The sequence below is a fragment of the Jaculus jaculus genome, chromosome 1 (assembly GCF_020740685.1).
Source record: "Jaculus jaculus isolate mJacJac1 chromosome 1, mJacJac1.mat.Y.cur, whole genome shotgun sequence".
In the NCBI taxonomy this organism is placed as follows: domain Eukaryota; kingdom Metazoa; phylum Chordata; class Mammalia; order Rodentia; family Dipodidae; genus Jaculus; species Jaculus jaculus.
Window position 1 is genome coordinate 52922829 of NC_059102.1, and position 15139 is coordinate 52937967.

Consider the following 15139-nt stretch of genomic DNA (forward strand, 5'->3'; position numbering starts at 1 on the left):
GTGTTTTGAGTCCCATTTTTGCGTGGGATCTAAAATAGAAAGTGCTTTGTGTTCTCATGTACAGGGACTCTTTCAAATCACTTCTGAGAGTCACTTATGACAGCAATGCAAGGTGACTGACCTCCCAGGCCTTTGAGGGAAGAAACAATGGCTGACAGCTAGGTCTTCATGAAGGAACAAACTTCTGAGTCAGATGTGGAATGATCCAGTATGCCTCTCCTTTCTAGTTCCAAGGAGACAGTGTTATCAGGGAAAGCAAAATGGTATTAACCAGCAACTGCTCACCACATAATAATCTGTACAATTTTCATGGTCGCGTCACTCAAAGCATTGAAGAAATCCACCAAAATCTGCCCCTTCTCTCCCATCTTTCCAATGACAAGTCCAAAGACGAGGCAAAAGATAATCAGGCCCAGGACATTGATGCCATCTGAATACATGCCAACGATCTTGTATTCCTTTGTCTTGTTCTGCAGATCAAAATCAAGAAATATCGAGGTAGGGTCATAATCACAGTGACCTAGCAACCAGAAGCATGTGATAAAAATAATAAGATAGCCGGGCGTGGTGGCGCACACCTATAATCCCAGCACTCGGGAGGATCACCGTGAGTTCAAGGCCACCCTGAGATTACAGAGTGAATTCTAGGTCAGCCTGAGCTAGGGTGAGACTGTACCTTAAAAACAAAAACAAAACAAAAATATAATAATATATTTGGAAGCATGATCAAACCTACAGTGATCTACCAACTAGAAGCATGGTGTAATAAAACCTTATACACAAAGCACATTTCACCACCCGACACTGAAGCTTTTTTTCCCTCTTAACAAGACTGTCTGTGAATACTTCTTTTGAAAATTTTTACCTCTGTAATGTTTTATTCACTTTTATGAATTTTAGAGTCAGAATACTTTTCAAGGTTAACTACTAGCTACATTTGGAGGCTGCTTTTCAAAAAGATAGGAATTACTAAAGCAAGAAGTACAAAATATTTACCAGCATGAATATTTTTAGGACATTTTGCCATCTGTTTTACCCTGATAATGAAGCCAAGGAAGATTCTTCAATGCCTCTGGTTACATGACCAACACGATTGCAGAGACAAAAAATATCAGCCAGTTATTTGCCACTATGAATCATTTCTTCATGTCCTTCTGGATAAAAGTGACATGAGACTTAACTAAGAGACAAACATGATCTGAGTGGTGTGGACCGAGTCTATACAGAATTATCTTGATTAGCCACTATAGTACAACTCATTTCTTTTTTTCTTTCTTTTTTCTGGTGTGTAAGTATGATGTGTGTGTATGTGAGTGCAGACACATGTGTGCCAAGGCACACTTGTGGAAGTCAGGGTCAAAGACTGACCTCAGTTCAGGCCTCTCCCTGTACTTTGAGGCAGGGCCTTTCATTGTTTATCATTGCATTCAACAAGCTACCTGGCCAATGAGGCTGATTCCCTCGTCTCCACTGCCCCTCTTGCTACAGGTGTGCTGGGATTACAGACATGTGTTACCTTATCTGGCTCTGAATGGCTTCTGGGGACATGAAGTCGGGTGTCCATGCTGCCACAGCAAGTGCTTTATCCGCTGAGTCATCTTCCCAGCCTCCAATCATTTTTCATTTACGATGAAACAAATGTTTATGAAGCAGCAAAAATGTTCTAACAGCACTGACTAGAGCCTAAGGCCTTAAACCTCAGGGACAAGAAGAGCTGTGAGAAACAATTCAGAGATGTTGTGTAATTTACACACATCCACATGATGAGCTACAAGTGTCACACAGAGAATGGGACATGAAGAATAAAGTCTTCAAGGTTAGAGAGAGCCAGGTGAGGAGTAGGCAGCCAAGGGACAAGGCATGCTCCACTCCAGAAGATGGCAAGGCAGAAGGCATTGTGCGTTGGGCCTCTATAACCTGCTTTACAGCCCCCAAACTAACTTGACCCTCTCATATGATGCCTCCAAAGATCCTACTCTTCTGGATTATAACACTCAGCACTCTTCACGTGAGGATAGCCACTTTTTTTGCATTCAGAATTCTCATCCCAATGCACAGCAGAACCTCACATATGGAGGGTGCTCCTTAGAATATTTGTGGGACCACATAAAAAAATAGGAGTAATAAGTAATTGAAGAGGCATGTCTAAACAGGAAATGGAAGTCCTTATGCAGAGCAAGCTGGAATACTCAGAAGCCAGGCCATTGTGGGTCTGTGATCCACAGGCAGAGAAGTTACACAGGAAGCCAACCACGGCCTATTGAATTTTATTTATTTATTTGTTTAGACAGGGTCTCACTATCAGGCTTAGGCTGGCCTTGAACTCCAGTCTGCCAGCCTCAACCTCCTAAGTGCTAGGACTCCGGTGTGTACTACCATGCTAGCCTTTCTTTGAATTCTTAAGTCCACTACCATTGCTCTTTTCCACGAATCTTTAACTTCTCTCTCCAATACTAGGGACCTCATGCAAAACAAATCTTTCACTGTGAGTGATGGCACAGAACATTCAAAAGTCTATTGCAGGCCTACAAAGAACCCCTGAATCTCCAATTCTGAAATCTCAAAAGGTCTCAAAGTCCATTGATCTTATTGACGGGTTTATAGCAAACTCTTTTGATGGCAAAGCCTCTTCTGAATGGAGAAGAGATTACTGGTTATCTATTTCTCTTGCTTGGCAGGATATTCATGGATTTGTTGCAGAAACACTGATTCTGGAGGGTTTCTGTAGCCATACTTATGGATGCCACATGCCACACAGCACACAGGCCGTGCCAACCTTCTCAGGTCCATGAAGTTCTGGGCTTAAGACCCCACATGGGGCAGAGAGATTTGGATAACCAAATGTGTGCCTGTATTTTGTGTTCCCACAGCCTTGCAAATCTACAGCAGCACTCAAGGTGCCCAACTGTGAGGAATGACCAAAGAATAGTGGCAACAAGGCTCATTCTTTTCTCTCTACGTACAGTCAAGACTCTTTATTCCTGGCAGTCATAGTCTATGAAGTCCCCATGAAAAGCTACCAAATACTGAAGCATTGCTCGTAAGAGAAACACAGAATCCTCTGCCTCAGCATTTACATCAAACAATCAGCACATGACACTGTTTTATGTGTGTTTCTGTTAAAAAGACATTGTGTTTATTATATACTATATTACTATTTGCTATATAGTATATGCTAGTAATATGCTATACTACTATATATTATATATATATATTGAATTCATGGCCAACAGCACTATAACTCATGCTGGGATGAAGCTTCTTGAACATCATCTGCAAGGCACATTATAATGCTCTTGCACCTAGAACACTAGAGTACACTTTATTAACTATGCTTCTGTCCATTTCAAATAGTGAAATCTACAAATGGACAATATATGACAAAAAGTTCAGTGCCCTTAGCCACTCTGGAAATATAAATTAAAAGTACATTGAGGGGCTGGAGAGATTGCTTAGTGGTTAAGGCACTTGCCTGAGAAGCCTAAGGACCCATGTTCTATCTCTTGCAGATCCCATGTAAGCCAGATGCACAAAAGGTGAGGCAAGTGCAAGGTTGCACATTCACACTAGGTGGCGCAAGTGTCTGGAGCTCGATTACAGTGACTGAGGCCCTGGTGTGTCAATTCTCTTTTTGTCTCTCTCACTCTCTCTAAAAAATAAATACATAAAAGTACATTGAGATTCTATCTAACCCCTGTCAGAATGGCTATCACCAAAAAACAACAAATGCTGGCAAGGATGGGGTGGGATAGGAAACTCTTAGACACTTCATAGGAATATAAATTAGTACAGATACTACAGAAATCAGTATGGAGTTTCCTCAAACACTAAAGCTGGAAATACCATGAATCCAGCTGTACTACTTGGGTTATATATTCAAAGGAATCAAAGTCATTGTACCACAGAGATCCTTACTTTTCTATGCTCATTGCTGCTCTGTTCACAATAGCCAAGAAATGGCCTAGGTGCCCATCCAGATATAGAAATAGAAACACACACACACACACACACACACGTATACATATATATGTATACATATATGTATATATATATGCATATATACATGTGTATATATATATATATATATATATATATATGTATGTATATATTTAGTCACAATAGAATTTTATTCAGACATAAAGAACAATGAAATTATGCCATTGTGGGCAAATATATGGACTAGAACTCATTATATCAAGCAAAAATTAGCCAGGAAATATAACATCTTTTCTTCTTATATGTGGGTATAGATTTGAAATGCACAGGTCTAGGGATATAGTTCAAGGATAGAGTGCTCCCCAACAAACATAGATAGATAAATGATAGATAGACAGACGGGAAGGATTCTTAGGGAGGAGGAGGGAGAACTAACAGGAACAAGAGGTATTAATGGGAGTGAATAGGAGCAAAATAAATGATATGCATGCGTGAAGATGTCATAATGAAACCCACTATTTTACATGTTCTTTACTAAAACAAAAAGCTAGAGATACAGTTCAGGGGTAGAGGGCTTGCCTGGCTATGCACAAGGTCCTAGGTTCAATCCCCAGCACTCCACATACATACACATTAACAGGAGTGTGTGTGGCGGTGGGGGGGGGAGTGGGGCGGCGGGCATGGAGAGGTTGAGATACCAGATGTAGTATAGGAAAAAGATAATAAACAGATGAACCGATACAGATGGATCACACATTGATAGGTAGCCACATCACAAGAAGCTGGGCCATCATGGTGCACCAGTATTCTAGAGGCAGAAGTAGGAGGATCACTGTGAGCTTGAGGCCAGCCTAAGATGACAGTGCATTCCAGGTCAGCCTGGGCTACAGTGAGACTCTATCTAGAAATAAAAATCACTGAGGTAAAAGCATAAAAATGAAGGAAAAAGTGGTCCCAAACACGTACCAAATGCATGTCTGTTCATTTCGAGACAAAAGGCAGAGCCTAACCTCGTTCAGCCTCAATGGGGAACACATGTGCTGTGGGAGGCTCAAACTTTGTGCCACTCTCTGTGAGACTGAAAGCGCTGTGACTTGGAGGTTACAGAAATGACTTGCTGAGGAGGTGAGCTCACAGATGTGTATTCTGTGCGTAAGAAATAGTGACTATTCTTTCCCTCTCCTGCCACTCATGCCTGGCACGTGCCTCCTGGGGAGGAGAGTGGGTGACAGACGGTACCTCAGGCACTGTTGTCATGGCGGTGGTGACGGATACCTCTGTGCTGTTCCTCTCGGGATCACTGGGCTTCACTTCTTCACGCTTGGTTTTGTACTGTACGTTGGGGAAAAACAAAGACAACAAATAAGAGAAATCTCTAAACCTCCCAAGGTACACCATAGGAATGCTACTTTGGCCAATAAATACCCTCCCCCAAGGCTTCCACCTCTGGTGTTTTTGATAATGGCTCCTGTGAGGTTTTGGAACTAAAAATAAGATTGAAAAGTCAAAACCTCACACTCCCCAAACCACCATTCAATAATGTCAGAGTGTTCTCTCATTGTCATAAGAAAGGACAAAAGAAAGGAAAAATAATGTAGAAGTGATGCTTTCTCTGGTAGATCCTATAGGATCCCTATCAATCACTTCTTATTTTATTAATTACCTTGAACATAGAAAAACCACCTCTCCTCACTTTAATCTTTAATCAAAGTAGTAACTATGACTATTAAGTAGCATGAAAGATGGAACTAGATGGTTGTACTCAAACCAACAGTCCCTTTAGAGCTATCCAGCAAGTGAGATTTCTGTTGAATTCTCTTCCTTCAGCCCTGTTAGGTTCTTCAACACGATGGTTTAAGAAAGAGCTAGGGCCGGGCGTGGTGGCACATGCCTTTAATGCCAGCACTCGGGAGGCAGAGGTAGGAGGATCGCCCTGAGTTTGAGGTCACCCTGAGACTCCATAGTGAGTTCCAGGTCAGCCTGGGCCACAGTGAGACCCTACCTCAAAACAAACAAAGACCTAGTATGTTATAACCAGGCATAAACGTCCCCCACACATCTCTGCCAACATTAGGAACCTTATAAATGGCCACTGTTTCTGATCTGCAAAGGCACCCCTCAAACAGAGGTGGCTCTGTGCTTTGTGGAGGTTGGCAAGGAGTAACATAACTGCCATTTTTATTGGTTTACACAGAGCTCTCTGTTCATGTCATTTATGTAAAGAACACAGCAGTTTGTGATAGACTCAGCTAAGGCCTAAAGTGCATAGACAATAGAAAAAGACACCAATGGAGTACAGACGGCGATAAGCTTCCACAGAGGGGGAAAGAAGCGTGGCTTTGCTCCATTGCTGTGTGCAGCACCTGCAATGGGCACCCAATAGTTAAGGAAAAGACCCAAGTTTGGGGGCAGTAGGCACATGGTATGGGTAAGACAAGGATGGCCACCAAGAAAGGGACAGAAGGAAGATATGGAGAGCTTTGTTTTTCACAACATGGTTCCTCAAAATAGGAACAGGAGTCCACATTTTAAAACCTTGTTGACCGACTTCTGATTTACTCTATTTGAGCTCTTGGACAGTGTGGGGGAGTATAAAAAGAAAGGGAGCCCCATAAATTATGACATGCACGTCACTGTGGCTGGAGAGACAGAGGCATCGTTGCAACTCCACCATCCGCAGGCACACTTCCTGCTGTAATTTTTGGTGAGCTAATTCCATTTCTTGGGTCACAGCAGGAAAAAAGAAGTCTTAGCTGATTATGGGAATGGGAGAGAGTCCTGGGAGCAAAGGTCACTTGTATTACCTGCTGAAAACAGGCTTGGATGAGGTTCTCAGGGAACATATTCCTGTTGGAGACATGGAAAGCATTATGATGTCAGGGAAAACTGTTTTACAACAGGATGGGTACTCTGGCTTCTCTTCTGATCTCTGCTTTGCATAGGACTCCTGGTATTCATTGATTTCTTTCCTGCTAAGTTTTAACTGAGTACCAAGATCACCCGTAGTCAACTACCACTTAATGGATTCTGTGAGAGACATCCTTGCTGTGCCAGCAGTGGAACAACCACAGTCAAGAGACAATTCTTGAATTTTATTCACCATCATGCTCTGATAAGTGAGGCAACATGACTACTATCAGTCTATTCTATTTGTTCCAAAACACAATGCCAATTACTAATTAAATATTTAAACCAATGAAACATGAATGATAAAAACATGGGTCCTATTTCAAACTAAGCTACACATTTGGAAACCCATTAAGGCAAGTGACTAAATCTTCTACATGCAAGTTAGGTATAGAAAGATAAATGAATGTGCCCCCACATTTAAATATAACCATGACCTTACATTCAAAAACTTCTGAGTAAACGTATTCCAGTTTTAAGTGCAAACACAACATATGATACACATCCTGTAACATCTTCAGGAGTTTCTACTATAACTGGTACTTTAAATAAGCGACTTGGCGCTGAAGAGGTGGTTCAGCAGTTATGGTACTTGCTTACAATAACCTGGGTTCCATTCCCCAGGACCCACATAAAGCCAGATGCAAAAAGTGATACATGCATCTGAAGTTTGTTTGCAGAGGCCCTGGCACATAAAAGACAAAAATTTTTCCAAGAATTCTTCAGAACTGGTCACTCAGTTTTGCCTAGCACCTTTTGTGTATGTATGCAAATGTGTGCATATGTAGGCTAGTCCTATGGCCTATCCACTTTTTTGTGTGTTGTTTTGTGTTTTGGATACAGGGTCTCTCACTGACCTGGAACTTACCAGTTAGGTTAGACCTAAGGATCCACCTGTCTCCATCTCCCCAGCACTGGGAATACAAGTGTGTATCAAAACACTTGTCTTTTGTAAGTGGGTTCTGAGGATTGAACTGAGGTCCTTACGCTTGCATCAGAAGCACCTGAGCTATCTCTACGGTCCTTGCACAGCATCTTTATATCATGAGGGTACTTTCCACATCTCTATCCACATCCTTACAGAGAAACTTGGTCTTCCCATTGCTCCTGGAACCATTACTACAAGAAGGGATCACTGGCCAAGTAATTTGTAGAGTCCATGGCAAAAATAAAGGTACATGCCAGGTGCGGTGGCACACACCTTTAATCCCAGCACTTGGGAGGCAGAGGTAGGAGGATCACTGAGAGTTTGAGGCCACCCTGAGACTACATAGTGAATTCCAGGTCAGCTTGGGCTACAGCAAGACCCTACCTCAGGAAACAAACAAACAATAAAAAAATAAAGATACATAATAATACACAAATTATTAAAAAAATTCAGACATCAGAGCAGGAAATCATGCATGAGGCCTTGTGCAGCAACACTGATGGCATGCCCAGGAAGTCACCTGATGGCAAGACTCACCTGACCAAGTCCAGCATAGCATCCACTGTGCTAACTTCGGGGGTGTTGCCTGACCTGTTGATTTCTGTCACCTTCTGGGTGACGCCAGGCTTGATACTCACCACCAGCACGATACCTGTGGTCAATGATAAAGTCCGCAAGAGAATTAAAAACCTGCCAGGAAACCTGGCACCTTGGGGCATTATTTTTAGAACCCAGTCGGCAGGAAGGTACGAGGCAACTCTATAACATGGTGGGATCCAAGATCTAAACAAAATGCTGGGTCACTGCTGACACCCTACAAACATCCCCATTTTCCTCCCACTGAAATAAAGAGGCAGAGGGAAGGTGTGGAATAAGGAATTCTGATTGTTAAAAAAGTTTTTATTTATTTGTTTGTAAGGAAGGAGAGGGAGAGGGAGAAAAAGAGAGAGAATATAGGTATACCAGGGCCTCCTGCCATTGGAAACAAACTCCAGACAAATGTGCCACTTTGTGTATCTGACTTTACGTAGATACTGGGGAATTGAACCCATGCCAACAGGCTTTGAAAGCAAGCACCTTTAAGCATTGAGTTATCTTTCTAGCTTTCTTTCTGATTTTTGTTTTTAGGGTAGAGTCTCACTGTAGCTCAGGCTGACTTGAAATTCACTATGTAGTCTCAGGGTGGCCTCGAACTCATAGCGATTCTCCTACCTCTGCCTCCCCAAGTGCTGGAATTAAAGGCGTGCACCAACAAACCTTGCCTTTTTTTTTTTTTAATTTTTTATTTATTTATTTGAGAGCGACAGAGACAGAGAGAAAGACAGATAGAGGGAGAGAGAGAGAATGGGCGCGCCAGGGCTTCCAGCCTCTGCAAACGAACTCCAGACACGTGCGCCCCCTTGTGCATCTGGCTAACGTGGGACCTGGGGAACCGAGCCTCGAACCGGGGTCCTTAGGCTTCACAGGCAAGCGCTTAACCGCTAAGCCATCTCTCCAGCCCGAACCTTGCCTTTTTTTTTAAAAAAAAAAATGAAGGGTTATATCCTAGAATTGTTTCTGGAAATACCTGCTAGTGAGAATATTATATTTATTTAGTTATTTTGGTTTTCTTTTCTTTTCCTTTTTCTCCCTCTTTCTTTCTTTCTTTCTTTCTTTCTTTCTTTCTTTCTTTCTTTCTTTCTTTCTTTCTTCTTTCTTCTTTTTTTGGTTTCTTGAGGTAGGGTCTCACTCTAGCCCAGGCTGACCTGGAAGTCACTGTGTAGTCTCAGGGTGGCCTCGAACTCACGACAATCCTCCTACCTCTGCCTCCCGAGTGCTGGGATGAAAGGCGTGTGCCACCATGCCAGGCTTATTCTGGATTTTTGAGGTAGGGTCTTACTTTAGCCCAGTCTGACCTGGAATTCACTATACAGTCTCAGGCTGGTCTTCAATGCAGAGATCTTCCTACCTCAGCATCCCAAGTGCTGGGATTAAAGGTGTGTGCCATCACACCCAGAGAGAATTTAAAAAAACATTTTTTGCATGTGCATTTGTGTGTGTGTTTTGCATGCAGGTGAGTGTATACATTAAAATCTTTAATGTATGTGGGCAAATGTATCTCTACAAGTGCACATACAAGTGTGTATACATATGTGTCCAATCCAGAGGTTAATGTCATGTGTCTCTCTCCACTGCTGTCCACGTTATCTATTAAAGCAGGGTCTCTCATTGAAACCAGGGCTCTCTGATTCAGTCCAGTTAGCCAGCTTGCTCTGAGTATCTGCGTGTCTCCACCTTCCCAGTCCTGGGTTTATAGATAAGCATTATCACACTCAACATTTATGTGGCTTCTGGGGAGCCACACTCAGGTCCTTACGCTAACCCAACAAGTGCTTTATCACCTGGGCCATCTCCCCAGCCCAAGAATATTCTTTTATCTATTCTTCAGCCTTTGAAATCAGCCTTAGCATGTGTTGGGGTGGGGGTACTTTATTTCTCAGCCCAGGATGTCTTTCTGTAACTTCCACCCATAGATACTGATCAGTCTCCTGAGGGTCATATGGAATAAACCTTGTTTTCCTTTCTTAGTACCACAGGCCTCGGGATATCTGGAAAGCTCTCGTGTGGGAATTTGTCTATAGGGGTGGGATGAGAACACATGGTGAAAGCTGAAGTCGGGGATGGCTCGTCTTGCACTTGAAATCTGCCTACCTGGCAGAGCTGAGTATGGCCTCTGGAAGCGATGAGCTTCCATCTCTGGAGACACCTGGGCAGTGGTGGAAGGCTGCAGAAGAGGCTTAGGCACCTGCGACTGCTTGACGGGAAAGGAGTGAAGAAGAAAAGGGTCACTGGGCCCTTCCTCCCTCCTCCAAGAGGAAGAAACGCTAACGTAGAGTGCAGGGCTTCGGAGCACGGAACGGTTAGTCTCGTGCTAGAGGGCTCTGTTCACTAACAACAAGAGAACACAAGTCTCTTTTTGTAGCATCTTGCCTCTTCTTCCTGTCTGTCTTGTTCATGAATCTTTGAAGAGAAGTGCCTTTGTTTTACGGCAGAGCTCAGGGCCACCAAGGCCCCTTAGCCAAACACCAGTAAAATTGCCCCGTATCCCACAACTTAACAGTTCACAGAAAGTGGGCTGTATGCATTCAGCTGGCTACAATATCTGAATACCCTTTCTTTCTATTTCTCACTCTGGGCATGTTAACACGCCATGCCATGTCACAAAGAATGGTCCACATTTTTATGAAAACCATGCTAAGAATACAAGAGTAGCTACTCAGTTACTTAAACCTTCTCCTTTTTATAAGTGGGATTTATGCAACAGTATTAGCTGTCAGCTTTTGGTTGTATGAAGTGTGAAATACAAGGAAATACTATCTTTCTGGAAATATTTTATAATTATACTTTACTCTTCCAAATAACTAGATAGTTATCTGGCTTATTATATAAGCTCTTGGCTTCAATTCTTTCTACCCAATGATCCTGACAGGCCCAGAACTGTCACCCTCTTTCTGTTTCTTGCTGGAACTTTAGTAAGTGGTACCATGCTAAAATTCTGTCAGTATTACCTCTCTTCACAGAAAAGGTGCTATGGAGAATTTCAAGGCAAAAAACCCAGGGCAATTTGACAGTATTGCCTTCTGCTAAAAATGCGCATTTTTAAGTCCAAATATGCTGAATAGAAAGTCATAATTGTGTAGAGGAATATAAGCATTACCTAGGATCACAGCAATGATGGTAGTACAGAAATAATACACAACAGCACGCAGACCAATTCTTCCAGATACGTTGGAATCCAGTGCAGCAACACCTGAAAGTTGAGGAGGGAGAAGTGAAGTCATATTGTGTTTGAAAGGGCATGCTTCCAGGGCTGGTGACTCATTTATCAATGTGTTAAGTAAAGAACAGAGTATTCTCCACACCAGTGAGGCCCATCCTGCACAGTTTGTTTGGATAAGATGCAATGGGCAAAAGAAACACTGGAAAAATGTCAAATGTGGAGTTCAGAGGTGGGAGGTAAGAGAGGCCCAAATTCCACAGGTAGGCTCGTTCCTATAGCCATGATTTCTGGTCTTCTTAAGGGTGGCCATGAAACAGCCATAAGGTATATCCCCTTCTGTAACCATCCTGCAAACCTTACCAAGATCTGTACATATCACTTAGTATCACTTATGATAAACCTTATTTGGAATTCAGTTTTAAAGAACAGTTTGTCTTTATGAACTGACATCATAGCCGAGGGTGGTGGTTCACGTCTTTAATCCCAGCACCTGGGAGGCAGAGGTGGGAGGATCCCAGTGAATTTGAGGCCATAGGACACGGGGCAGTTCCTTGGGGCCATCTTTTCCCTGGCTCCCCCTGCCTCTCTCCCTGCTGCCTCTCCATACCTCCTGCCATCGTGGCCCAAGCATAACCATGGGCTGACCCCTGAGAAACTGAGACAAAATAAATCTTCCCTCCCTGAAGTTGTTTCTACCAGGTCTCTGGTTACAGCGATGAGAAAGAAACTAATACATCTGTCTTCATGTAGCATGTATTTCCAAATATACTGTCCATATATGGCAGATGATCAATTTAAGCATCTTTCCAGTCCTGGTGCTGTCAAATGCGAGATTCACAGCGTGGCCACACAACTATTCTAGAGTATGTTCACTGCCCTTTAAGGACTTTATTCCAGCAGTGACATAAATCTATGTGGATAACTGTTTCCAGTACATGCTAGTATGTCAGAATTTGTTTTAATAACTTAGCATGGGCTGATACCTCAGTGTGTTCTTTAGGACTCAGCTGGTAATAAACAGCTTCCTAATAATAAGATTCTTGGCACAAATATCTTAATTACAACCCCAGCAGCTGCTTGTTCCTCTTACCTGGAGCAACTACCTTGTAGTCACACTTAGGAAGAACTTTGTTTCCCATTTTTCTCCTCTACCTTTGTCCTTCCTTGAGTTTTTCTAGATAGATCAGAACTTATATCAAAAATTAGGGAAAATGTGGAGGTAATATGATGAAGAATGGAATTTCAAAGGGGAAAGTGCTGGGGATTACCATGGGATTTTTTTATAATTATGGAAAATGTTAATAAAATTTGTGAAAATAAAAAATAAATAAATTTTTTAAAAATCTGGAAAAAAAATATCTGGGAGGCAGAGGTAGGAGTTCAAGGCCACCCTGAGATGACATAGTAAATTCCAAGTCAGCCTGTACTACAGTGAGACCTTACCTCGAAAAACAACAAACAAACAAACAAAAATCACACTTTATTCTGTGGTTTCCCCCTATCTTTCTTGTGTGTTGTTTAGCAATTTCCTCTCAACTGAAGCTCTGAATTGAAACATTTCCCTCCCAGAGAGAGAGGAGGGAGGCTCAGGAGACTCAAAAGGTAAACAAGCTGGGAAAGTTGAAACTTGAAAAGGTTACAAACGATTCCCCAAAAGTTTGAGAATAAATGCCTGGGGGTGGGTGGCAGTGGAGATTCTCCAAATCGCTGAGCTGTGTGTAAATCTTGCAGTGAGCTCCAGAGATGCCCATTCCAGCAGTCTCACCTTTGCTGAGATGGGCTTTTCCATGATGCAGCTTAATTTATATTCAGCTCAATTTAAATAGCTATGTATGTTAATCACTATCATCCTGGGCAGCACAATCTCTAGGCTGCACCAAAGTACTCGGGCACTTAGTAGGTACTCAACAATACTGCATGAGCAAGTACAACCTTAGCTCCACTATGACGGTTACTGAACTCTTTTCCTTGTCAACACAAGGGCAACTGAGAGGGTTAGACAAGAAGCCATGGTCTCCTGGCATGCAGCTCCCTACTGCTTCAAGGCCTGAGGCTTCGTCTTCCTGGTCCTGCAGTAAATTAAATAAAGTGCTCTTTGAATGTCTGTGCTGCAAGCCTTCCATGTGACAAGAAAAGCTGAACTTTTACATGTCAAACTGAGCAGCAAGAGCTGCAAAGGTCCACCTGTGTGTCAGCAGGTGACACTCTGCAGGTGGCTTGGTTCAGTTCTAGGACAGCCAATGCAAATGCTTGTCACCAATTTTAAAAGTCTCTGTAAGAACATGTCTAGCCTCTTGGCATTTCTCTACTTGGTTTTCTTCATTATTGTGCACTCCTCCTTTTAGACATTTCTTTTTCTTTTTCATAATTAGCACTTCCACAAATTTGTTTTTCAAATATTTATTTGCAAGTAAAGAACAAGGGACAAAGAGAGGGTGTGAGAGAGAGGGAGACAGAGAGAGAATGAGAATGAGTATACCAGGGCCTCTTGCCACTGCAAATGAACTCCAGATGCACGAGCCACTTTGTGCATCTGGCTTTACATGGGTACTGGGGAACAGAACCCAGGCCAGCAGCGTTTGCAAACAAACACCTTTAACCTCTGAGCCATCTCTCCAGCCCCACTTCCATGAAATTTTTTAATATCACAAACTGGCTCTCTGTTTAAGTGAATACATGTACTTTTTACATAAGAGAAGATTCCTCTCTTCATTGCACCCCAAATCAGCTTTTGCTGACTTGGGGATGCCATTGTTATTAAAAATTTATGGTCACTATTGCTGAAGACTCCATACGCAGCTGACGCGTAAAATGGAATGACATGGCTGGAAGCCAGGAGAGAGTCAGTCCCCAGACAGTCAGTATGTCTAGTGCCAGAAGGTGCTACATAGGCGACTGAGGGAAATGACCAAGAGCTGTCCAAGCAACACATTGTTTAACCTAATTAGCAACAAACAACCAGATGTGATGCCCACACAAGTGCAATAGTAGTACACAGCCATGGTGAGGAATCAATTGCTCTTGATTTGGCTAACTGATCCACTCAGTGGTACTAGACCCATAGCTGGAGCTGGGAAACAAGTCAGAACCATACCCAAACACAAGCCCACTCTCCAATATCAAGCTACCATCAATCACGGGGTATAAGAGGGCCTAAACCTACCATACTGTCTATCAAAAAAGTAAGTGTTATCTCAATTTTCCGGGTGCTAACTTACTCTCCGTTGGAGAATCTGCTTCTCTTTTCCAGATAGATGCAGATCCTAAGAAGAGAGCTGCCCCAAGATACCTCAAAAGGGGCCCAACTGAAACTAGGGACAACTGGCGAAATAAGCAAGGGTGATGTTTTTCTGTGAACCGGATACCAGCACAAAGGGGAAGGAGATCAACGCAGAGAAAAATCAACTCCTACCAAATCAGAGAGCCAGAGCCTCAGAGGCCCCCAACACCTCAGCACTGAAGCAGACCAAAAATGAACCCAACATGGCTCAGGGAAATTTTGTGGAAGAGGGGGCAGAAAGAATGTCAGAGTCACCTGTTGGGTCATGATTTGCAGAGACATTTATCATACCAATAACTGGGGGCTAACTCCACAATGCACGACCCAT

At 42.8% G+C, this 15139-nt stretch overlaps 1 protein-coding gene across 2 annotated transcripts in view; it reads right to left on the bottom strand.

Annotated features, from left to right (window-relative positions):
* Positions 1–15139, bottom strand: part of Slc1a1 (solute carrier family 1 member 1) — a 99280-nt gene that overhangs the window by 20459 nt on the left and 63682 nt on the right. The window contains exons 3-7 of one of the 2 annotated variants that reach the window (XM_045130835.1): positions 11469–11561; positions 8309–8423; positions 6741–6783; positions 5212–5268; positions 286–470 (exon numbers count right to left, since the gene is read on the bottom strand). In XM_045130835.1, coding sequence (XP_044986770.1) covers positions 286–470; positions 5212–5268; positions 6741–6783; positions 8309–8423; positions 11469–11561 — 493 coding nt within the window. Of the gene's footprint in view, positions 1–285; positions 471–5175; positions 5269–6740; positions 6784–8308; positions 8424–11468; positions 11562–15139 lie in introns of both variants that reach the window. The other variant, XM_045130829.1, reaches the window with a different exon arrangement.